The sequence below is a fragment of the Cyrtonyx montezumae genome, unplaced genomic scaffold, assembly GCF_038088225.1.
Source record: "Cyrtonyx montezumae isolate F1298 unplaced genomic scaffold, pur_monq_1.0 scaffold_0, whole genome shotgun sequence".
NCBI lineage: Eukaryota > Metazoa > Chordata > Aves > Galliformes > Odontophoridae > Cyrtonyx > Cyrtonyx montezumae.
The window spans coordinates 23,769,960-23,795,804 of NW_027071824.1; the positions used below are offsets into that span (position 1 = coordinate 23,769,960).

The 25,845-nt window shown below is 43.8% G+C and overlaps 1 protein-coding gene across 2 annotated transcripts; it reads right to left on the reverse strand.

Annotated features, from left to right (window-relative positions):
- Positions 1 to 3,203: 3,203 nt before the first annotated feature.
- Positions 3,204 to 25,054, reverse strand: GPR137B (G protein-coupled receptor 137B). 2 transcript variants are annotated; one of them, XM_065730078.1, is made up of 8 exons: positions 24,879 to 25,054; positions 24,581 to 24,719; positions 15,860 to 15,909; positions 10,940 to 11,162; positions 7,508 to 7,661; positions 5,550 to 5,674; positions 4,141 to 4,265; positions 3,204 to 3,638 (listed from the first exon to the last, which is right to left on the reverse strand). In XM_065730078.1, exons 1-8 carry the CDS (start codon positions 24,947 to 24,949, stop codon positions 3,527 to 3,529), a joined length of 999 nt encoding a protein of 332 aa, XP_065586150.1. In that variant the 5' UTR covers positions 24,950 to 25,054; the 3' UTR covers positions 3,204 to 3,526. The 2 variants fall into 2 exon arrangements, with proteins under 2 accessions (XP_065586150.1, XP_065586142.1); XM_065730070.1 differs by having other exon boundaries at positions 24,581 to 25,054.
- Between the last annotated feature and the right edge of the window lie 791 nt (positions 25,055 to 25,845).

The window sequence follows — 25,845 nt, forward strand, 5'->3', positions numbered from 1 at the left end:
TGTTTCCTGTTTAAGCTGGCAAAAAAAATTAACGTGGTGTTAGGGAAAGCTAATGCCAGCCTGGGGATGTTACATTCTTAACTTAGCAGCCTCTCCTGCTTGTGGGCACCTGTCTGAGCAAGTCATCATGGGCTCCCTTTCTAGTCATTGGAGGAGAGCAGGTGAAGTCAAGGCGGATCACTCACCTGGCCTTTTTCAAGATTGGTTTGACATACCTCAAAGGTACAATAATTTGCTACCTGGAGTTTGCTTTCTCTGTTAACTTGAAATGGAGGTCTAGATGACTAGCTCAAATGTGTACAGCTGAGTGTTGAAGTCTTCAGGGTTATTGTGTATGTTGGGTTTTTTTTTCAGTTGGTTATTAATTCTCCCCTTTTGGGTTGACCTGCAAGGGTGAGGAACCTGTAGACTCACTCAGGTGAAGAACCTTGTATAGATAAGATTTAACTGCTATTATATATTGCAGTGCCTAATGCTTTAGGCAGGATTTTCCAATGGAAAAACAATTTCTTGTTTATGTTGCCTCAGAATTGTTCCTTTTTTTTTCCCCTATTTTGGTTTTGAGGAAAGTGAGTTGCTTCCAAGCTTCTAGGGATGCAACTTGTTTTTGTTCTTCCACCTGTGGCTCTCCAAAATCTGTGGACGTTGAAGTCACACCATAGTCTGGCATTGTGTTGTTCCTTATGGGACAGGTGAGAGATTCAGACACACAGACCTTGCATACCTGATTCTTAAAACCTTCATGGGCACAATCCAGGCAGAGTCCTTAGAGTAAGGACATAGAGATGGGAAGTCTTTTTTCTTTTCCTTTGTGTCATGAAAACATGAGTTTTAGTGTATAGAGACTTTTTTTTGCATTTGAAAGTATAATGTTTGAAACCATTTTCCTGTCATTTTTTTTTACTGTATTTGATGTACAGTCTGACTATGCTGCCTCTGAGGTTTTGCTTTGTGAGTTGGATGATGGTTCTTTATACGTTAACTTTCAATTTTAGAAATTTACAGATCTGTTTTTATATGAAGAAATAGTGTTAGATACACTGTCCATAAGCTGTAAACTCATAAATTCCAGCTTCTTATTTGGAGATGAGCTTGTCAGCGTTGTCTGCCCTTTATTTCAGATTAAAATTGTTTCCCTGTACAAATGACAAAATGATTGTAATCACACAGGTAGCAAGAAGACAAAGACAAATGCTTCATTTTTCCTAAGTCATGAAGGCTTAAGTGAAATGTGAAAAGACTTGGTGCAAACAGCATAGCTAAAATGTTTGCTGCTGAACAAACTTGCTCCTAAGTGCCAGAGGACGAAGGTGAGAGTTTAAAAAGTAAAATATGCAGGCTTAAGTTGGAATAACGTGTTCTCCTACTTTAGCTGGTGGTTTGTGTTATGTCATTGTGTATGCATGGAATACACTGTGCCACACTTGGAGTTGTGTTTGGATGATTGGGTCTTTACCTGACCTTGCTTTGAGCTTTTCTGGGAAATGATCTGTAATATGTTGTAAATAGTCTAGATGCTTATGTTTATAAACTAGCAATCTGCAACTCATCACTTTACAATCTCTCCATATATCTAGCCTATTAAAATGTAATATTTATTGAAATCAATGCTAGAACTGCTTACTGAGATCTGAACACTTCTGAATCTTTGCTATGTTTGAATCTGAGATACAAATTAAAGTATTTTCTGCTATAACTTGTGAATTCAATTGGTTTATTTTCATGTGGGCTTCAGCTATGCTTTAGAAATTGTGCAGCTTAAATTATTTACGTGGCAGTCATTCTGTGATTTAAGCTTAAGATGACAAGCAAGATTTCTCACTTTAATTGCATTCCAAAGATAAATGTCAGCTTTGGATTTTTCATAGATGTGCTGCTCTGTATCGGTTGCTATTTCCATATACCAGCACATCCAGCTGCCTGCATGGCAGAATTAAAATGTTTAAAATATGGACAATCACAGCCACTGGTTAAGTCCCATTGTGTGAGGGAGAGAGACAAAGCTTCTATAGAAAGGATGCTTGATCTGTGCCTTTTTCAATGTAGCTTATTAAAACAATTTAGTAATTTTTCTGCCCTCTAAGGAGCTTCCACAATTTTTTTCAGATGTGACAGGCAGATATGGCAGACTTTTTCTCACACTGCCCCCCCACCCCCTCATCCCCCACTGAATCAGGGACCCTTATGCATCCATCCCTCTGGCCATTGAGTAGCCATCTGAATTACTCATCTATAGGAAATACCTAGAGCTGATCGACAGAATTATCACATAACTTTATTCCTTCAAGCTTACAGGATTTCAGCCTGTTATGCTGTTCAAGCCAGAGCAGATGAGCATCTCTTCTACTTTAAGACTGTCCCTACAGCTGCTGAGAAGACGGACTTCTATGTTTTCTGAGCTTTGAGATGGTAACTAGAGCATAGATGTGTTAGCCTCCAACCATCTTCCCATGCTGTGTCAGCAGCAACAGTCCAGGATTGTGCTCCAGGAATGTAGCAATAACTTGGAAAGAACAATATTTAATGGTGTTGGCATTTTTTCATCACAGGCCTTTACGTGCACGTAAGAATCTTACTGTCATGCGTCTCAGTAACATCTGTGTATTTACAGTATACTTATAGTATACTTCTATATACTTCATATATTTCTAACCTAATATTCAGTGTAAAAATAAAAATACTTAGAAAATAATTGCCATTTTACTTCATGGAATTTGCTCTTTTAAAATGAGCATTAAGTGATTAAGTCTTCTAGAAACTCTGTTCAAAGCCAAAAATGCCATGGCTTGAAACAAGGTATCGTGAAGGCTGCTCCAAAAGTAATGCCTCCTGTTTTATCACGTCAGCCCATGATGTCAGAGGTGGGTGGTGATGGTATGGCAGTGAAGGTTGAACTTTCCCAACAATGTCACATTTGGTTGCTGTGAGAAATGGCAGCAGAGGGGCAGACTGACAAAATTGTCTGATATGGAAGTGCGAAAAATGCAAAGGTGAGTCACTGAATTCCTCCGTGTGGAAAAAATTAGATCCGTTGACATTCACTGGTTATTGCTGGACGTTTCTGGAGACCAAACAGTGGATGTGAGCACAGCGAGGCAGTGTGGGTGATGCATTATAGCAGTAGTGACAGCTAGTCACTCTGCTTGCTGATTTTTGTGTGGCATGCAGGCTCTTGTTCATCACCACTGAAAACTAATGTTGGTGACTGCTGAAAAAGTGTCTTGTAGCTGTGAATTTGCTCTATCAGTGTTACTGTGTTCTTTATTGGTTGTAGTAGTTTCCTTGGACATAAAGAGGAGGCATTGCTTTTGGAGCCACGTATGGAATTGGAACAGTCTTCAAAGTTTAACTCTTAGCTTATACTTTTCCTTAAGCTATGAAAAGCTTGAGGCAAAAACAAGTTCTTCATTTATCTGTGCATAAGAACACTTATAAAAACCAAAGGGTGAATAAATGTTCTAAGCTTTGTTTTTCAGAACAATAGTTTTAATATTGGAATGTCCTAGAATGCAGTAGTTGATTGAAGTCATATAGGGCTTGGCCTGTCTGTGTCCAGTGTTGGATCTTGCTGGAGGGATCCTATGTAAGCCATGAAGCTGTTGTTCTGATGGCCCCAGTCATAGTAATCTGGAGAGAAACTTGAGAAGGAAACAGAATTAGTGAGTGGTGTTGCTTCTGAACACAGCTGTTTAGTTACCATGGGCAAAATGCAATTGCACCGTTAGAGTTCTCACACTGAGATGACTCATGACTTGTTTCCTGATTTCTTTAGTTCTCTAAAGACTTTCCCCTCTCTGCTTTGCTAATCCAGGAGGTGGTTGAACTTCTGAGAGCTAGAATTAGTGTTTATAATATATGCCTGTCCTGTGACAGACCTGAACCTCTTTGTGTCTGTATACAAGGCCTGGATCTGGTGAGCAGCTCTGGTGTACTGCCTGTACTCTTATGAGCAGTGGGTTTAGTGTCCACTGGGAGCTGTGCTCATGCCTTTGAGCTGCCACGTTAGCTTCCTCCCCACCTTATATCATTTAGGCAACAATTGGATCTGAACAATTTTCATTACTCTTATGCAGTGTGCATCTTCCTTCTCCTCCAGCTGTTTCTGCTATGGGAAGTAAGCCACTAGGTCATGTATCTTACCTGCCCTGTGCTCCTTGAGGTGCAATGTTCCATGCCAGATCATCATCACTGTCATATCTGCGAGGATTGTCAAAGAAATAAGATCTGGGATTGAAGCCATGGCTCGGGACCATTCCTGCATTGGCCTGAGGGAAGGTGAAATTTGAGTCAGGACTTAAAGCAGATAAATTGCTTGGTGTCTGACTTCCAAAAGAAGTCACTGCATACTTAGCTCCTGCCTTCCAAATCAAAACAGGCAATTCTACATATGCTGTAGACAAAAATCTTGCTTTGTTTTTTTTTCTACTGGCATAGAGATGGTCTCATGACCTTAATGGTTTTTCCTCGTGTAACACTTTAAATTATACAGAGCATTTGGAGAGTAGACAAGATTAAAAGAGCCCATTTGAGTCTGGATAAGGTGCTCAGGGACATCTGGGAGCCAGCTGAGCCCCTACTCCTGGACTACGTGAAGTCTAGTGAACATACTGTGGCCCTTGCTCTCCCTCTTGTGGTATATTTGCATGGAAGTTCAGTCTTGCCTTGCTACAGTTGCCTTTCTAACATCCTTGTTTCCAGTTTTCCTATTACAATGTGTGTTAAGCATAAATATTTGTCTCGTGGAGAAAGAAAATCACTTCTGATTGATCCACTGTGACAGGTAATGTCTACCCTAAGGAAGTACCCCATGAAAGTACTGATAACACCAACTGACTCCTGAGCTGTACCTTCCAGTTGGAGATCTGAGGCTTTTTAAAAGTCACAATGCAGAAATATCATGTTGTAAGTGTTAATGTAGGGCTCTTTGACTTGTGAGAGCGTGCTGCCTGCCAGACCCTCATCTGAGTAAGACTGAGTCTTTATGTGGTCAGTTTTGTAAAGCAGAGGTTAGATCACAGCTCTTCCTTTTCCATGTGAATCTCTCCAATACCCCAAATGTAAGACTGTGTCTAGCCATACTAAAATCACCTCAAATAAAATGAGATCTTTCTGTAGCTGCTTTTAAGAAGAGCAGACTCACCAGCCTGTGTTGTTAAAAATGTTTTGTTTCTCCTCTTTACGGTAACCCTGGCTAACTCTGAAGCAGGAGTAGGGCTGAGATCTTACTTGAATACCACCGTTTTGATGGACAATGGTAGGTTTCCTAGTGTGATATCAGGTATCACACATGAACTGAAGGAGGATTTCATGTAACTGGTGTTTGTTACTTCCTTACCACTTACTTCCTTTCTGTGACTGCCTCTGAAAATGTGTAGGAGAACAAAAATTGTGCTCTTCTCTAGAAGTGTCAGTGACATGGGTTGCTTTTATTCTGCTGAGGACACACTGAAAAAGATAACACTTAAAGAAGCAGAAGGTTCCCCTGGAAGCTGAGCCCTCCAGCCCTGCCAGTACATCCCATGAACAAGTGTGCAACACATTCAACTCACTAGATCCTTTGTAGGATTTCGAACACGGAAGAAATACACAACCAAGGAAGTAGGCAAGAGCTCCCAGACAAAAAGGATCACTCCAAACACTATGTAACCTGCATCTCCCAGCTGGCATTTCAGATCTGCCTGTTGAAGAGTCAGAAAGAAAAATATTTAAAGGCAAAAATGGCATTTTCTTAGGAGGTGCAAGAGGCAACATGTCTTCTTACAAAGTCCTGTATTTAATTGGCTGAAACTTGACAACGTGGCCGGAAACTTTCCAGTAAAGCCAGACTAACCTGGCTAATGATTAAAGGCATCCTAAAACACAAATCAATATTCTATGTTGAGTACGTGAATTCTTTTCTTCTACCCTCTCTTTTTCCTCATCCTCTGTCTTTCCTTCAGCAAAATTAAAGTTTGCTGGATGCTTGCCAGGCTTTTAGGCTGGGAAGAATGAGATAAAATCAACTTGCTGAGAAACTGTTTCCAGTCCTTTTTTAGATGGGAATAATACATGACAGAATAGTCAATGCCCAGGTCTTAAAGGGTGCTGCTGACAAGATTTAAAAATTAAGGTTTGGGACTCTTCAGATTGGTGCTCTTTATCTTGAATAAGCACACAGTTACTCTAGCATTAGCTTTGAACTTCTCTCCAGATTTCCCCTCTGCTGTTTGCTGTATCTGCAGAGGGCAGTCCTGTCTTTTTATGTGTTCTGTGTGGAAAATCAAAAAGGGAAGTGTTTCTGAAGAGAGACCTGAGGCAGTAATGCAGCAGGTCCTAAAGCATTCCAGTCAGCTCCCTATGAACTACTGTGACCTCCAGGTGGGAAATGACCAAATGTTCTGGCTGTAACTTTCTAGTATCTGCAAGGGGCCACAAGCAGCCACCAGCACTGCAGGTCCCAACAGCAGGAGGGAAAATGTTGGATTCAGGAGATGAATCATAATGTATTGCTCTTCCATCTAAAAACTGCCTTCTACTTGCATGAAATGGTATGGTATCATCTAGCTCTTACCCATGCAGCAGCAGGGGCGACTAGTAATCCTTGATGAATTGATCTCTAACAACTCTTAACCAGATCCTCTGGGCAATTTTGCCCTCCTGTTCATCTGCTCCTTATTTCTAGTTTTATTTACTGCTTAACAGAAAACAGCTCCAGGTTTGTTTGGCCCACCTGGCACTACAAGGCACCTGCCTGACCAGCTGGGAACTCTGCTTTTGCTCTGCAAGTGCTTGCTTGATGGTGGGGAGGCATCACATATCTAGGGTTTTGAGCCCAAAAAATATTTGTGCTCCAGACACAGACCTGCCATTTCTCCAAGCTTTGATAGGGCTGGAAAGCTACTGGGAACCGTGCCTTTCAAAGCAGGGGAAGGAGCTGAATGCCCAAATTTCATAAATTTCAAGGAAGAGTTACCTGCTTATTTCCCTGAGTGTTTCTATCATTGCTAGTTCTCAACATCTGAATTGTAACTTTCAATGAAAAGTTGAGAAGAGTCATAGTCTGATCCTAAAACTAGAGAAGATATCACGCTACTGACAGAATTAAGGCAGGTTAACTCCTGCACAAAATGCCAGTGGAAGATCTGAGATGACTTCAGAACTTGGGACTTGGCATTTCAGTGGGATCAAGAACTGTTTTTTCTGCTTCCAGTTACAGTACGTTCTTCCCAATGAACAAAACACGTCTTTTTCAATGTATTTTTTTAACAGTACAATACAAATGAATGAAATGTTAGATATATTTTTGAATTGTTGAGTTACCAATCTTATGTTATGTTTTCCTTTTAGTGTGGGGTTTTTTTTCTGCTATTGCAAGAAATTTGAATTCCTGGAGCAAATCAACCTCATTGCATCAAAAAAGAGAAAAACAACCTTGAATTTTAATATATGAATGCCTCCTGCCACAATGTTTATGAAATTGGCTGCCACGTGCAGAATGAGTTTTCCTCATTAGCAAATATTTTCATACTTGCCTGGTCTGATACGTTGTACCAATCATAATCAAAAGAATTGACTTTCTTGGTTTGGGAGAATGATAAGATGAACAAGTTGTAACAGGCGCGTGAGGTATAAAGTAGTATAACAGTCACTCCTATGCTTGTCACCTGACACACAGATGAGCCCTGGAAAAGATTTAGATACAGGTTATTAGTCATGTGGGGAGTTGACAAGAACATTACTTTGCTTGGGCTTTGGGGGCTTGTTGTGGTGCTTTGCCTAATGTGTCTGAGCGACGTTTTCCTCCTTTGATCAGTATATCCTACGCCCCGTGTACCACACGGTGGTTTCCAGGGAATGGCAGCAGTTCCAACCCTTACCCAGATGGGCTGTGGTTGTCTCCTGTCACTGCTGTACAAGTGCTATTTTCATAGCAGTGAAAGCAGCTGAGAACACCTGGTATCAGATAGAGCTAGAGAATTCAGCTGCACGCCAGCTATTAAACATCCTAACTCAAACTCTGGCTACTAGCATGCTGCAACCTTGCAACTTTTTATAACCACTTGCTGTGCATCTATTTCCTGAGTACAGAGCAGATCGCAACAGTCAGCAGTTAAACAGCGCAGACAGGAACAGAACATCCTGCCTCACCTAAAGTCAACACGGAGGACACAAAGCGGAGGCACGGCCTATGGGCAGAGTGACCGTGGCCGGGTAGCCTGAGAGCGGGACCTCGGGCTTTGGGGCAGAAATGAGATTGCAAAGCGGGAAGTTGTGACAGTTCCTAGGCCTCAGAGAAGAAAAGGGGCAGAGAAGAGCAAATAGCCTCAGCTAGTGTGAGGAACAAGTGCAGCTCCTGACTACTGTGCAGCAGGGGACTGAGGCATCAGCACAGGAGTTGTGGCAGCAAGAGGAGTGCAGGAGGCACAGCTGTGGGGAGCTGTGAGTGATTGTGGCAGCAGGCATTTGTACAAAGCGGGGATGGCTCTGAAGAAATGCTGTCAAATGCTGTGCAGTCAGCTCTGGAATAGCACTTATCACAGCTGAAGATGGAATGCTCTGAGGAATGATGCTTCAGGGCAGCAAAACACCTTTCAGCCATTTGCTTCACTAGCACTGCCCTCCCTCTCCTGGCAGAGACCTACCCGACATAGATGGGCTCTTTCCATCTACCTGAAACACATAAGCCAAGAGCGAAGCTGCTTCTCCCCTCACAGGACCTTTTATAGCAGGGCAGGAGACAGCAAGACCTACACCACTCCCCCTACTCAGGTACTCCGCTACCAGGTTGGCAACCTAGGCACAGACATGCAGGGCACAGACATAAGGTGGGTCAGGGTGAACCACCAGGTCACCACATCCTGAAGCCCTGCCTGACCCCAGTTCTAGCCATGAAGCCCTGGCTTTGAGAGCCCACCAGGCCCCTCAGAGCAGCGAGCAGGACATGCCAAAAAGGGGAAACTGCTGCTCCACACTTGCCCATTCTCCTTTTGTAGGAGCAGTGGAGCTGCCATGGAAATCTGGGGTGAGCAAGCAGGGAGAAGCTGCTAAAGGGCATGCACCGCGTCCCACTTCAGCAACATTTAAAAACTGCAGTGAGGAGCAGAGCCCCACGGTAGTTTCCCCATAAGGCTGTTGTTCTTTAATAGTTAAATACTGTGCAGCTTTAGCAAACTCTAATGCCACCTAATACAAATAAAAAGGGGCTAAAGTTGTCCTATTTTCACTGCCAGTCAAATCTTGTCAGGTGACCTGGGGGAAGCAGAGTGCTGGAAGGATCCCCTCTTCAGGCACAGGCCCATAGAAAAGAGGGGAGCCCCACATAGGCAGCAAAGCTGAGTGCATGACACTTCTGGCCAAAGACACGCAGGCCTGGACCGCAGCCTGAGACCAGGTCTGGCCCCACACCAGACCCTGCAGGCAATGCAGTGCCTCTGCTGCCACTTCCACGTGTGGTCACACTGTATGTGCCAGGAGATGGGAGATGCAAATAAAAGGCTACCAACACTGATCCCCATCTCCAAGCGACATGGAACGCACGTTTCCTGCAATGCAGCTTCTACAGTACCACTGCAAAGACCGGACTTAAGCTCTAGATAGTTTTTTCAGCACGGCAGTGGCAGATTAAACCAGGATGTTTTTTCACTGCTGGCTCCAGCTGTCTGTATCCCTAAGTACATGCAGCCAAATCCTACTGGAAGTCCCCAGAGGGACTCCATTTCAGGTCAGCAGACAGAGGTGCAGTGCTCTTTAATTCTCATTTCCACATTCAAACTTTCATCAGCTCCATGTCCCCATCTTTTCCTCTCTGCAATAACACTCGAGTTTCTTTCTTTCTCATGAAATAGCTTGAAGTAAAGAACATCAAGTTTCCTGCAGAAGGAGGAAACGGAGCAAAGTAATCTACCAAAGCCTCGTGTAGGTTAACACTGCTTTGTTACAGAGATTTACACTTCTGTGACTTGCAGCAGTAGATAAACTTTTCTCAACAGTAAAAATAATCCATTGCCCATGCCCTTTGGTCAGCAAATGACAGACTGGAAAGAAGCAAAACAAACTAAGCTGTGTTTTTAAATCTTCTGTTCAGCCGTGAACTTTTAGTTGTTGTGCAGTACAGCCAGAATTGATTAAACAGGAAAAGTGTTCCTTTCATCTGATTAACCAAATGGAGAGAGGAATTTTATTATAAGATCTTCAAAATGGAAGCTAAAACTTGGATGTTTGGAAGGCTTGTTGTGCTAATGGTAATGCACCATGGGTTGAACTAATCGTTTACTTTAAGATTTAATCATGTTCTGTGAATACAAAGACCTCTGAAAGCCCTGTTCCGTTTTGTATAGATACAAAACATTCTGACTGATTTTAGGCCAAACGCTGCCAGCTTTTATGACACTTGTGCACCCAGCCCTTCCAGCACAGCTGTGAACCTAACAAAAATTTCTTGAGAGAATATTTTTTAGACTAATGGGAGAAACCTTTTCCCCCCTTCTCCCTGTTTGGATGAATTTATAATACATTAAGGGTTTTATAAAACATTATCTGTAGGACATGATGGAAATTTATAAAGGGATATTCACATTCCTTTTTCTGGCTTACCTTCAGCACGCTGCTACCTTAAGCGTTTAAAGTAATCAGGCAATAATTTGTCAAACTGAAGGGTCTCAAAGTAAGGACCACCTCTCTGAAGCAGTACTGAAATGTAGTTGGGCAGCACCCAGCTTAAAAACAGCTGCAAGGAAGTCCAGCCAAAAGTTCTGGAAACTCTGTCCTAAAAACTCTTATTTTGGGGTCTCTGGGATTAGAAAAAAGCATTCTTTCTACTCCTTAGTATTTATTTACCAAGTGCAAGCTGTGAAGCCTAAGGCCTCTAGCTCTCGGGAGATCTGAAGAACCGTGTGCCTCTGCCTTGCACTACCAACGTCTCTCAGAAGGTACTTTAAAAGGAACTGAAAATGTACCTTACCTTGGATTCCAAGTAAATGTTGGCTAAAGACATCTTGGAAATCTTATACAGGCAGATGGAGAGTGAAACAGCGCAGAGCACAAACAACGTGTCATTAATTGCCACCCGGACAGAGACAATGATTTTTCTCTCTGAATTCTGTGTCCTCACCAATACTGCACATGTTAAGTTCACCAAGAGGAAGAGGAGACTTATGAAAAGAGAAGCCAGGTAGAGGGGCAACCTGGGAGAGTGAGGAGAAAACAGTTTTAGAGACATTGTTCAGCAAGTGTCGGTCATGGAAGCTGCGCATGTTGGGCTGCCACAGCCGACCATGACCCACAGCCAAATCTAAACACTCCAGATTGCTGGAGAGATGAACAGAGCTAGCTTCAGACCTCTTTTTCAGTCATAGAATAAGCAGTAAGTAAAGAAACTGATGTCAGGCAATAAAATTTGGAAGAGTACAGCAGAGATACAACAACACAGTTCTTACAAATCAAGTTAAAGAAAACATGTACTTTATTAAAGCGTGCACTTCATGTATGGCACAAACTGTCTGACTATTTACTGGCAGGAGAAAAAGGTTGAGCTGGTTGGAAAGGACTGCTGCTGATCTCGGTTTTACTGCCATGAAAACCACCACTGACTGCTACTATTTGCAATCAGATTTCATATTAAATTAGGGACGTGCCTAAGTGTAGGAAAACTCTGAATTACTGGCTCCCCAGCATCCTTCTCTGCCCCTTTCTTGAACATTTTTGTCATGGGCAACCTCTTGAAAGAACCATCAAGAAATGTAAATATGCACATCAATTCCAGGTTGGCATTTTGCCATCTATGCCGGATAAAGGGTTTGTTTGCACAACCACGAGAGCAGAGCTGGAACAGAATTGTGACCGGAGCCCAGGAACTGGATTGGTTTGCTTTCCCACCCATCCAGAAGTGATACCTGCAACATAAGCAAACCATCTACCCAAGGAAGGCTGCTTCTCTTTACTCCTACGCACAGCTGCAGAGGTTTCCATAAAACAAACAGACAAACAAAAAGAAACATATTTACACTTCAAGTGTTTGCTTATTTCATTATCTCTGTTGTCCGAGGCAATTTCTGATAGGGTTTATAATCTACAGACACAGAGCAAGTGGTTTTGGTCCTAGTCTTTATTGCCTGGTGAGAATTTTGAATTTGACTGATTGTCTCTGAGGAATCAAATTCAGATTGCTTAAAAATACTTTTACCTCACAGTGATAGATTTCTTTCACATGTTCACATCCTTTTGGGACATTATCAACCCAGCTACAAAACTGAAGAGTAGTTGTCTTCTTTTCAGAGGGCATGAAAGGGAGAGGTATACCTTTGAGACCATTCACGTGCCTAATTGGGAGAACTGAAAGCCTCAGAATACCCACTTGTGTCAACAAATCAATGCCCTTCTTTCCAGCTATATCTGGCAGCAAACAAGACTGCTGTATTTTCCTTGCTGGTCATGGAAATTCCCTCTCAGGGGGAAGATTGTGCTCATTCTTAATCTTCCAGGGCAGGGCTCTGTTCTTAGAATAAGCAGCTAGAGGCAGCTCCTTTCAACCTCACAGCCTAATGCTTAGAAGCACTGCTGTCCTGGAGCTCCTCTCTCACACAGCTTCCACTAGAGGATGAAGTTCCCACTTGAAGTGTGAAGATTTTATTTATTTTTTGAAGCTTGGGGCACAACAATATACGAAAGATTTTGGATTTGGGGTGGTAGTATGTGGATTTGGTGATCCCTGTGGGTCCCTTCCAGCTGAAGATATTCTATGATTCTACTGATATTTCAGAAGTCTTTATGTGATGGTCATGAAGAAATATCTGCTTCAGAGCAGCCTGCTTGCTCTCGATGCTGTCTCATTACCAGCCAGGCTCCTCTTTGGCAGAGTTAAGCCAAAAAAATAAAACTAAAAAGCACTATTTTGAGCTCTCATGCCCACGCATTCCTATATATGCCAATGTGAGCTGCACAACTGATGGGCCGTGACAGCTCTTCACATAACGAGCTTCCAACCCCCTCATTAACATGATGCGGCTGGGGAGAAGGCTGCCCGCTTTGACAAAAGAGGCATTGTTGCTGGATCTCTGAATAAGCACTGGTGGAGATGTAGACTGTGTCTCTTATGGCAGTTTTAGGGTCTCTGCAGCTGCAGAAGGCACTGAAGCCTCACTTAAAAGCAGAATGCATCCCTACATCTCAGCTACACAGGCACCTACACAGCATGAATAAACAGTTTTTGTTGGTTTGTTTGTTTCAGAAAATAGAAAGCATGGCAGGAGAAGTGCTTCTACATTATACCAGTAACTGTTCAAACAGCCTATTGTTTGAGCATAATTCCCATTTTGGGGCTAGTCCCTTAGATGGAGCTATGTGCAACCTGGCTTGGCAGAGAAGTCACGTACTGAGGTGTTCCCTTTTTCTGTCAGGCTTAGATGCACCTCTTAAGTAAGTTTTTCTTTGAGCTTAACACCAAACTTCAGCTGAACACAGTGAATTTTGCCCTGATTAATGAGAAAATGTGTGCCACTACTACACTGTGTGTGGTTCCTCAGAAGCCATACACTCTCTGAGGCTTGTGTGCAGCACAGCATATACACACAGCACAGTAAGCCTCAACTAAACTCAGTGACTGTAAGAAATCCCTAGGCCCAGGGAGATGTGCAGGAGGACTGGTATATATGAAGCTGAGCTGGTACAGACTTGGCCATGAGCTTTTTTTGCCACAGTGACTAATAACATGAAGGCTACGCTGAGAAAAGTTTACTTCAGATTCTGGTCCTCTGATAGGACTTTTTCTTTACCTGAAATGATTCTGATTTATGAGACCTACGTAATACATAGGTCACAGTCCCACCTCTCTGCTGATCTGTTCACGTTGCCATTATCCCCTTCTGCCATAATGCAGAAATACAATCACATCTACCTAAAAATAACAAACAAACAAACAAAAACAGGAAAAAAAACCCAAACTCCGCACATTTAGATAAATCAAATTCATTAAGTGTAGGCCCCAACCCCTGTATGAAGGCCCAAATCATCCATTTTTCATTAGTGTGTGAAAAACAAGATGCAGGATCTCTGCTGAGGGTGTGCATGTATTTACACCACTTGAACAGCCCTGAAATGAGGTCAGTTTGTTGTTTTTTTTTTAATGCAGGCTAACCACATTCATATGAATAGTTTTAGATATTAAAACGAAACTCTACTTGCAGTCCTGAATATGAGAGACTAGACTGGACCAGATCCAAGAGAGATCAGTGTTAGAAATGCAAAAGGGAAGAGTCAAGATGGACCTATAACCGTTGACGGCAGGGTAGTATGTGCTCACAGCAGACATTAAATAAACTTCACAAGCTCATGAGCTCTTTTTGCTTGAAGAAAGAACGTTTCAAACACCCTTTAAGAATAAAGTCTTGCCACAAATGCCAGTAGTGTACAAGGTTCAAAGCTGCTATCTCTCACCTTTAAAGCCAGCCAGAAACGTGTTCACAGACTTTCCCTACACCGTGACTTACCTACAGCTCAGGTGTTGTGCAAAGGTTCCTCTTGGCTACGTGCACCATCAGGGGCAGGTACACTCACTTTCACTGAGGTCTGCCTGGGGACCTGGCGAGTGTGTGCAATGTTTGCCTGCCAACCTATACTCCATTTCTTTCCCACAGAAACCACAGCTCAAAGGGGGATGAATGTATTTGTATGTCACAGTGTTCACCAGTGAGCATCTGGCTTTTGCCCTTTGTGGTTTGGGATATGGCCAAAGAATGCACATAGACCAACTAATTTGAAAGCATTCCTAGGGCCACCAAAACAGATGCAGCCTCTCTGTTTCCATCCTTAGAATTTCTGCATTAGCTGCTCATCAGCACAGAGTCCCCAATCTCCAGGTAGCCTCCACACCTCACATGTCTCATACCCTCACTGTCCAAGCACCACTCAGCTCAAGCCTGCTCTCACTGTCCTGCCATTCTACCAGACGTGGTTTCTCAAGCTCCACATGACTGCTCCAGCTGCATCAAAACCTAGCCAGATAACACACCTTCCCAGGCACGGACAATGTTAGTATTTCACCTGTTTACACAGTACCAGCTTCTTCTAAACAGTCAGCAAATAAGGGGTCAGATTTCAGTTGCAAATTACTCTGCCTTCCTATCCTGACTTCAGATTGTAAACTCATTATTTTAGAAAGAAGACAACCTCTCTCTCTCTTTCTCCCTCTTGCCCTATCTTAGCAATATTTCTCCTGACCTATGCTTTTAGGCATTGCCACAATAAAGAATAATTTATTGATCTCTTCCTCAACTTTCTGGACATTTAGGCCTTTTGAGCAGTTTTCAGGTACTTCCTCACAAACCATCCTGCTCAAACAAGACCCTAAACAAATCCTAACACCTAAATACAAAGCCATCATAATCTCAGCTCTCTGGAATTGAGGTAATTCATCCATAAGCTCCTGAAGACATCATCATTTTGAATCCATTCTCTCTAGCTCCTTCCCTCCATAACTCCTTTCTCAGCTCTCCAAAACTTTTAAGCCTTTTATTATTGCTGACCTCACTTCTGAGTTAAGACATACTCAGTCCCACTTATTCCTGTTGCAATGAATACGTCACCCTGCTGTCTTTACCAAAGTGCTGGGCCTGGATTCACCTAGCACCCACAGGTTCTTTATGAACCTGTAGGCAAATCAGCAGGGTCAGTGCTTTCTGCCTGCCTTTGTTTGAAAGTGGTGCTTGTATTGAGAAATTACACAGGCTTTGAAACACCATAGGAAGAAGCTGGCCTCAGAACCACAGTCATGAAACACTGGTATTTAAATATGAGTAGCAGAGGTACAAGCGTCACAAACTGTCAGAGTTTCTCAAAGTACATGGCTATTTTTCTTCACCACATCAAAAATTTCCACAGTTCTTACCTGTATTTCAGTAGCTCTGGGGAATATTTTGATTTAGCCTTAAATATCACCTGCAAAATAGGAAAAAAAAAACTCCATCAGACATAGGACACGTGAGTAAAGAAAAATGCTGTGTCCACAGGAATCCTGTCTCACACATCACATGAAATGTAATGACAGATTCACATGTATGTCCTGTCCACGGTAGGCAAGGTATGAACAAAGTATTAAAACTGCTCAGCAAGAGATGATCACATAATGTTACACAAATTGTCTGCACCACTGTTTTCACTTATTCAGCCTTGGGAATAAGGTTTTCTATCAGTATTCACAAGAGCTTGTATAATCAAGAGGTAAATAATTATTAGGTTCGTCCACAACCAATCAGTACATGCCTCTCACATGGACCAGCTCATACTGGCACGTTGGGTTGGGTGCTGTATGCACATGTGAAGCTTGTGGAGTACTTTGGCCTGAAATTGGTGATGTCAGTTTGCAGCCATGCTGCTTCTCAGGAGGATACCAGTGAAATCACTTTACTTTGAGGTTTACTTAGCTTCTGCTGTCTGTTCTCAAACAGAACAATACATATTTTTTACAGAGACAGTGCTCAGGAACAATAGTCAACTTGCTGAGAAGAAAAAAATACTGAAATGTTTTCTGTAATGTAGGCAGGTAGTACCAGTCACAGTAGTTTAACCATCACCAGAAACTGGACAGAAATACATTTGCCTATTTTGCATTTTATTTATTGATTATGATCTAGGGAAATATCACTGCTTTTTCATAAGTTAACGTGGTTACTAAACATGCTCAACTTATAAAGCTGACTGCGTCCAGGCCTGGGGTCCCCAGTACAGGGAAGATGTAGAGGAGGTCCAGAGGAGAGCCACTAAGATGATCAGAGGGCTGGAGCAGCTCTCCTGTGAGGAAAGGTTGAGGGAACTGGGCTTGTTTAGCTCGGAGAAGAGAAGGCCCCGGGGACACCTCATTGTGGCCTTCCAGTACTTGAGAGGAGTGAGGGAATGACTGTTTACACAGGTTGATAGTGCCAGGACAAGTGGGAATGGTTTTAAACTAAGACAGGGGAGATTTTAGGTTAGATGTTAGGAGGAGCTTTTTCACTCAGAGGGTGGTAATGCATTGGAACAGGTTGCCCAGAGAGGTTGTGGATGCCCCATCCCTGGAGGCATTCAAGGCAAGGCTGGATGTGGCTCTGGGCAGCCTGCTTTAGTGGTTGGTGCCCTGCTCACGTCAGGGGGGTTGAAACTAGATGATCTTTGAGGTCCTTTCAACCCAGCCCATTCTATGATTCTATGAGAAACCTTTATAAATTTATTTATTTTTTTAAACTCAACCGTCACCACTGAAGCACACAGATTACCAGTATTACAAAATATCATGCTGCATGACCGTTCCCTAGGCTTGTTCCCCAACTGATTTCTTCTCAAGTCATCCCACTTCATCCATTTCACTTGGTATCACATATCCTTTAGTGTAACTTCCGTAACAGCTACTATGATTACTGTGCTCTGCCAAGGGAACAGGAATTACACGACCACTGTGTAGGTAGCAGGCATGTGTCCAGCTGTCAACATGTTTATCCATCCAAACGAGGGGGACCAAAATGGCTCTGGAGGTCAAGACATATGAGCAGTGGCTGATGTCTTTTGGGCTGTTTAGCCAGAGACTCAAAACAGTCTGGTCACCGAAATTCTCAGTGTCAGTGAATGATCCTTCTGTGTCCTCCTGAAAATCAGTGACCCTGCATAAATAAGGGACCCTCTAAATGCATCTGATATATGAGCTCTGTGAGGAGAATCCTGCAGAGTGACCCCATACATCACCCGATTTGAGACTGCACAGAGCCAAGTACCATGAGAAATGCCCGTCATGGAAACAGCCTCAGACACAGCTCAAAGTCAAACATGAGAAACAGAACTGGAGAAAATGAGGCTTCATTTGTTCCAGCACTCCTGGAACAACGTGTCATTTAGCTGCTATTCACCACAAGCAGCTGCCTTGACTTGAAAATTACTTTTATGACACATCAGTCTGCTTAGCGCTAGCAGAACCAGCAGAGAGCTCGGAGCCTCTCAGCAGACATTAAAAAGGAACGGCTGAAAATAAAATGGAAACGTAGAGGAGGAAAATCTTTAAAAATATTCTGCAGCCATTGACACTGTCTCCCAGTAGTTCATACCTCTGGCATCTTCAAATTCCTAGATCGTGAATTCTCACAGGAAATCAGGAACAAGTTCCCTGTTGCTTTACCTACTTGCTACCGAGGAGGGAGCTATAAGAGGTGTGGGAGTTCTGACCCCAGCAGCAGAGCTCGCACACACTCTACCATTGATTCTGACAGCTTTCAGGAGCAGCTCTGAACAGAGGTATTCAGAACCTGTGCAAAGAGCTCCACGTGACAATCTGTGCTGAGCAATGAGTTGTGCGGGGTCCACAAAGCCTGGGAAATTCACTTGTTCCTCAATGCCATCTCCTGTACTTCCCCTAAAAGATTGCAACCGCCCCCGTAATGTCACAGAACACTGCTTTCACATCCAACAGCCCAAGGCTGCCCCACTCAGCAGAATCCCCGTGGCTAACTTAGCAAGGACCACGCATGCCGCTCCTGCTGCTGGTACCATGGGTACAATGCAGGGCCACATTGTGGGATCGCTGAAGCAGCTGTGTGGGGGGGTGCTGGGTTTGGTGGAGCTGCCCCAACAGACAAATGCTTCTGAATTCTATCAGAGCAAAATGACCACTCGTGCAAACTGACTGCCAGACAGAGACAGGCAGCCACGTTCTACTGCCTTTGCTTATACCAAAGATGCCTTATTTCATGAGTAACCTCACTGGAAGCAATGTGATAGGCACAGAATAAAGGGCCATTCAGCGGGAGTAAGGGGTGTCTGAAGCTGAGCTCAATATACCTCAGATGCGTGGGTGCAGCCCTGTAACTCCAGAGAGCCGTGGAAGAAAAGGTTGCTCAATGGCCCCTCCCTGCAAGAGCATTGAGAAAGCTTCCAGTCAGTATGTGAGTCACCTCAGCAAGGCTTCCAGCAAACCAGAGCAAGCAGCTATTCCTAAGAATAGACCAAACAGCACACAGAACGCAGACCTCTTGAAAGAGACCTTTCAGAGAACCCCAGGAGGAACAGCAACCAGGAACACTCTGCAAAATGACTTGCTGTTTTTCTAATGGCAAAGGGTTACTTTTCCTCCTTCTTTCTTCTCACTTTCACTTTTTTATTTTATTTTATTTATTTATTTTTCTTCCTGAAGGAGAACTATCCTGTTTTGACTTTCTCTTTGCTGAAGGACTGGAAACCTCAAATGAGATTCTCACACTCCCTCCTCCACTCCCCTGAGGTATATGTCTGGCATATAAAAGGGCAGCAGTACAAAAGCACTCCAAAAAAGCCGTAGATACAGCCAGGGAAAATTCCTGTGTTTCAGGAACTGATGTAAACAGCTGACCTTAAAGGCATTCCACCAGCCCCAGCAGAAGAGAGGTGGGGATGGAGGAGAGTGGCTCAGCAGCGAGCAGGGTGGGCAGGCAGAGCCTGGCTGCTATGACTTATGGGGGTTACAGCCCTGGTTATCAAAGTTACATCAGGAGCCACCCTGTCCATGTAAGGATCAATGAAACAGGTGTCAGAGCCAAGTCACATACTCCTAGAGCAAAAATAAATAAATAAACCTCACTGGAGCAGCTTTTAGTCTATGCTCCCATTTAGCTGCACTGATATGAATCCAGGCACAAACTTCCAGGATACCTCTGTATCAACCCACTTTTACTGGGTGCTCAGCTCACCAAAAGCCTCAGGTATGTGTTGAGTGCTCTCATACCTGTCCAGCTGGCCTTCTGCAGAGGTTCAGCTTTATTTACCAGTCCTCATTTCAAAGAACTGTATGTGAAGCACAGCGTGTACTTTTCCTTCCCAGTCCTTCTCAACGCTGTCCCTCTCTTCTGCCATCACATTCCAAGCAAATTTCTCTTTGTGCTCTGAAACCATGACCCAGCCTCCTGCAGGCCCAGAGCCCCTCAACACCACCTTTCCTTTCCTGTGCATTGTCCAGTCCCAGGCCCACTTTCTCTCCTTCTCCCATGTTTGTTCTTTCCCCTTACATGTTCCTTCATTCCTGGATCTCCCAAGTATGCCAACTTATCCCTTTACTCCCCAAACTCCACGTGCATTGCAGAGCCTACTGACATGGGCTATGACCACCTGCCATACTCAGCCTTGTGCAGCTCAGTAAAAACAAGGGCTGGAGCTATCACAGGGCCAACAGCCGTGCTATGTTTGCAGGTGTAGCCTTCCTGTCATATTATTTTCCAAAGCAAATGACGTCGTTTCTCATGTCAGATGATGACAGCCAGCCAGTCTGCCATATCAGTTTGTCTCCTACAGATCTAATGCAGAGGGCAATGTTTGGAGTCAAATATATATGCTGATGCTTTACCATCCTCAGTTGGACTCCCTTGTAGTTCTATGTACATCTGAAGCATTCTGTAAACAAGCCCTCTCGATTCTCTCACTGGTAGTAATATTGTTAAGATCCTGCCCAGACTAACCAGAGGATAAGATCTCTCAATTTCCTTCACAGATAACACGTACCCCAGCTCCATGGAGATAAACGCAGCCTTCCTGAAAGCCTGGTGATGGTTTCTCCCTGCCCTGCCAGGCACTTCCAGCATGGCTAGCTTCTCTCTGACTGCCTTACTCTGCACAATTTCTCCTCATTTGAAAGTCCCTGATTTTATCAGCCCTGCCTGGAAGGCAGGGTAAGTTCCTCAGTCTAGGTGCCAGATAAAAAAGAGAAGATGGTTAGGGAGGAAGAGAGGTAAATCTGCCTAGCAGCACTTCTCTGCCTATACATCCTCACAGTTCCTCAACTCAGTACCACCTTCCCCAGATCCTGGAGGAGTTCCCAACACAATGGTTAAACCCACAGCCCAACAAGTGGCTCACCATGCCTGCCTGCAGAGGAGGACCGGGATTTCCAGCATCCCCAATGGCTCATGTCCTTCGGCCTTGACTTTGTTAAGCCAGTAGCCCTACATCCTAGCCTGCCTCTTCCTTCCCTTGCATCCTGCTCCCCAGGGAAATTGAAAGCCTGAAACAGAACAAAATGAAGCAAGCCCATCTATGCCACCTCCATACCAAAAAGGGCAATGTTTCATTCAATTTCCCAGAGCCTTTTAAACTTATGCCCACAGTACTGTTCATAAGGCCTGAGGCCCCTATCAGGGACTGGGAAGAGGGGGAGATTTGGGAAGTCAGGACATAAATAACAGAGTGCTCGACTCCTGAGGTCCTTGCTGTCTGCATTCACATAAAGGGGAAAACATTTTTTGCTGGTATACAGTGTTTGCTTCATTGAGCAGTCAAAACAAACCCATGAGAGGTGCAGGTATATGAGACATATGTTTCTTATGGGATTTTTGGCAGCTTTCTGCTGGATGGACCTGGGAGCTGCCCTGTCCTGGTACAATGCTGGTACTTGCAGGTGTTAGGCTGCCATTAAGTAAAAGAGCTGCTGACTCTCATCTTCCCTTGAGATTTACTTTAATCATTCCCAAGTAGACAGGAAGTTATCCTGAGAGGACGTTAACATTCATGTTCTCCTTCAGAAGGCAGGAGATCGATATAGACAATTAAAAAAAAATAGGAAATTCAATCCTTACCTACAGCACCCTTTGTATTCTGCTTCAAGATCACTGCAAAGGACCCTGACCAACCCCCCCCCCACCCAAAGAACAATTGTCAGGAGCAGTTGTGACTCAAAACTATTTTCATTATAATTTTCCTTTTGTCCACAGGTTGTATGGTCTAGCAGTATGCCCCAGCACATCTCAGCTTCCACTGTATCTGCTGATGGCAATGCTCAAGGCTGAGAATAACCCCTGCTGGGCTGACGCCATCATGGCTTATTCATCTTGCTGCACATAAGAGAGAGTCCAAATTTATGTCCTTATTGCTTTGGGATACCAATTAAAAACAGAATAGTTGTGGCTAACTTTCTGTCAAGTTCAAAGGTGCTTATTATTCTGAAAAATGCCCTTAGGTGCTTACCAAATGATTTTTTTTGTGTGTGTGTGTGTGTTGGGCCAGGAAGATCTGCAGTTACTTTTTTTTCTCACTTCTATGTCTAAAAGTTTTCTTAGCAGCGCTGCTTCTAGAAATGCTGGACAGCAGGTGAACACCTGCAAATTCCATGAGATCTTCCCATCCTGTTCCCATACCTTGCACAGATCACTCATTTCCCTGCAGCTAATCACCAGAAAGATAGCATGGTTTTCATGCAGTGAGACACAGCTGCAGATCCTTATTCCTTCCTTCTAGAGAAAGAAGCATAAATGTTGCTTCTGAACAGGTCTGTGAAGTTAGAAGCCATTACTGAAAACAAAAGTTCCTCTCCCCACCCCTTTCACACTAGTTCTTGCTTGCCTGCTGTGGAAAGCTATAGATGCACATTAAAAATAAAGCCTTAAGAAGATGCTGAATTTCAAGCCAAACCACATTTTAATGGCCAGAAGTAAATAACAGTATATTAAAAATACATGCGGCTGTTCTGTGTCTTTACATTACATTTCCACAGTGGCTGTGCTTGTATTTCTTAAGACTTGGTTATGGTTAGGGAGATGTTTGAGATGAGATTTCACCGGGAGCAACCGGCTCTAAAGCAAACACCACTACTAATAATATGCCTGTCTCCAGTGGCTTACAATCTTTAGAGATTATGACACACATCACAAGCTCTGAAAGTCCTGTGTAAATGTTTCAAAATCCCCACAGCAGCTCTTCAAGACAGGTAACCATGCTGCTCTTTTGAAGAGAGGCTCAGAGGAAGATCAAGAGGACTCATGGTGACAAAGCAGAAATTGTGTCAAAGGCAGAGCCAATAGCCTTGCAATTTTTGTGTTTCCAGCCAATGCCTTGTACTTCCTTAGTGATATCAGACAGCAACGCCAAAAATAAGTTAAAAGGACAGATGTCCGCATTCGGGTATGCTCTCTTTTTACATCTCCCTTAAACAAGAGGAATCGGTTACTGATGACACAGACACTGAGCACTGATGCTCACGCTGCGGAGTGCAGCCCACCATGCGCACTCTGTGCTCATTTCAGCCCCGACTTCTCCTGGCTAAAAGCCAGGATGCTGCTGCACTCTCCGGCCTTCCTTGGCAGCCCTGCTGTGTGACTGAGGGAAGAATCTCACCTAGGGCTATGGTTTATTCCCAGCTGCTGTGATGGTGGCGGCCTATGTGATGATGGACATTAGCCCCAGGAGAGCTGCACCATTATCAAAAGTCATGGGATCAAGCAGAGATGATTAAATGCCTGAGCTGGATTCAAGTAGCATGCAGATGAAAGGTTCCTGTAATCTCTTAATATGTTTCACATCCTGAGAAGTGGAGTGGTGTGAGTTGCAGGCATTCCAGGCACTGAATCCACAGAAGTAAACCTAAGTGCAAAACTGCGTACATGGTCCTAAGTAATACCCTCTGCAACTCAAATGATCCTCTTAGAGCTTTCATGCTTATGTGCTTTCAGCTCTGGAATGGTGGCTCTCACAAGCAGCCTGACCTCTCCAGCCTGGCTGTTCTGAGTTCACAACCCTGTAGCAAAATGGAGCACTGCAGGCTCTGTAGAAGCACTCCGAGCGAGGCACTGAGATGGTCCCAAGAAGGGCACGCAGCCACACACAGAGTGTCCTCAGCACTGCCTGGGGTTCCCCTCGCCAGCTGTCCCTGCACTGGGAAAGCTGCCTCCAGCAAGAGTCATACAAGGTCTGGGTGTCCTGCATGCACTGTAGTGGGAAGGAAGACATAGAAGATTCAGCTCCTGCTCTCCTGCAAGCTTCCAGTGAGATCTCAGGCAAGCCAAGCAGTCTTTCTGTGCCTCAGCATGCTGACATCTTGTCATCTCGGCAACCCGGTGCCGAAATACTCAAGCTCACCAGAAATACTTCCAAGCAAGTCTAACTGCAGTAACACAGAGCTCTGCGCAGCCTAATGCATCCAGCTTCCTAGCTGTTTGCTGCGCAGATATGTTCTCAAGGTGTCTTCCTGAGGCAGAGATGCTGCTTCCTTCACAATACAGCTGATTTACCTTTATTTCACAGGGTCCTTGAATCAGAGAGCACACCTCTGTACAGCACCTAGCACTTGCTGGGGCGCGCACACAGACCATTGTAGGAATTTGTGTCTGCAGTAGGACTAATACTGCATTTTGGTTATTGATACACAGAACAGAAATCTCCCCGTTGAGAACTACGTCAGCCGACTTGCGAAAAATTGGAGCTGGGGGGATGCCTGCAAAATTATGTCTTACAATTCTGGCTGTACACTGAGATGTAGGTCTGCTAAGCCAGGAGACTTACAATGCCTAAGCTAAGCAGTAAGAACAATAGTGAGGAATAATAACAGAACAATATTTTGGACATCGAGCCTTCAAACTCTCCTGCATATCTTTTCCCTCCCTTTAAATTCAGTGACACCCATTTCACAGACAATAGACACTCTTTGCCATTCCCAGAATGATGACAGTAGGCTCCAGTTTCACCGTAACACCGATCGCTTGCATACAGATCAAACGTTAAAATTCCAAACTAAATTATCTGAAATTTGCTTTTTGCTTTGCCAAAGTACATTAGGAAATTACATCCTTCTCACAAATCTTACAAAACAATAATTTATCCTTCTGTCAGATTTAATCAAATATATGTTGCTTACCTGTGTGAAGTAAAGATTCATCAGGGTCAGGGTGAAAAACTGGAGGCAGACGGGGAAGCAATAGAGGAGCCAGAAGATGAAGGGGCTGAGAGAATTTGCTGTGACAAAGTCTTTGAAGTAAAATGAAAAGAGCACAGTCCTAAGAGAGGCCCAAAACAAGCACAGAAACAGAAAGACAGTTTGGTAACTGAACCTCTTGTGCCTGTAGTGAAGGACCAGCCAGAGCTGGACGTAGATGAACACAAAAAGCAGTGAATAAAAAACAGTATATACAATGGTCAGGCCCAGCTTCACGTACGGAGGGACAGCTGGCGTCAGGGTCGGTGGAAGGGTGTCATTTTTCAGTGGGTCCCACTCAGGGGCCTCCATTTGATATCAGGAATCGTCAGAATTATTTATTAAGTTTGGCTGCCGCTGCCGCCTCCTCCTCCTTCTCCTTTCATCTTCCTACAGCACAGGAATCAAGAAAATGAAAGAAAACAAGCTGCACTTCCTCTTTGGCAGCTCGCTGTGGGCTGGTAGCACATGATCACAATTCAGAATGATTCATTAGGACTGCCTTTGTCAGCAATTGGCAGGGAACAGCTCCGAACGCTGCCCTTCGCTGATGTTTGTGCACGGATCCCCACCATCCTTAAGAAACAAAGAAGTGCAGCAGCTCTGAAATGGTTTACAGCTGCCTTTTTTTCTTCTTCTTCCGGAAAACATTCTGGATTTTAAATTATTTAAGCCACGTTCTATTTTCTGTAAGAAGCAGACCTACCTAACATTTCCCCAGTGGCAGCCACACTGTATCTTTGTATGATTTTTTTGTCTTGTTCCACATTTAACAAGTACTTTATTTAGCTGCGCTTCAGCAGGAACAATTTTAGGCACCTTCACCTACTCACAAAATTCAAACCACTGTAAATAAGCATTTCAGCTCTGCACTGCAGATACCTTCACTTTTATAGCAAAATGAAAAATTTGCATTGCAAATCTAACACATTTACTGGCTTTTTTTCCTCTAACACTAGAATGGAAGAAAGGCCACATCGAGGCTTCCCAATACACTGTGTGCAGGAAGAAGTAATCCCCCTAAACATCCAAATTCACCAAAGCATACATGCAGCTACAGGTTCTGTTGCTGCCTGTGTGTGCTATCACTGTGGCAACAGCTGACCAGACACTCCTTCTTGCAAACGTGCAGACGTGCCCCTGGGATTAAATCTATACATGAATAGGTGCTGTGGCAGTCTGCTGGCTTTGCCTCATGGGGGTGAGAA

What these genes read in the sequence shown, in the direction of transcription:
- GPR137B (XM_065730070.1), bottom strand. Translation starts at nt 24,949, where the DNA reads ATGGAGGCCCCTGAGTGGGACCCACTGAAAAATGACACCCTTCCACCG. An exon ending in ACATTTACTTGGAATCCAAG is followed by an intron (nt 7,662 to 10,939) that starts GTAAGGTACATT and finishes AATCTTTTCCAG; the next exon opens with GGCTCATCTGTGTGTCAGGT. An exon ending in CAACGTATCAGACCAGGCAA is followed by an intron (nt 5,675 to 7,507) that starts GTATGAAAATAT and finishes TTCAACAGGCAG; the next exon opens with ATCTGAAATGCCAGCTGGGA.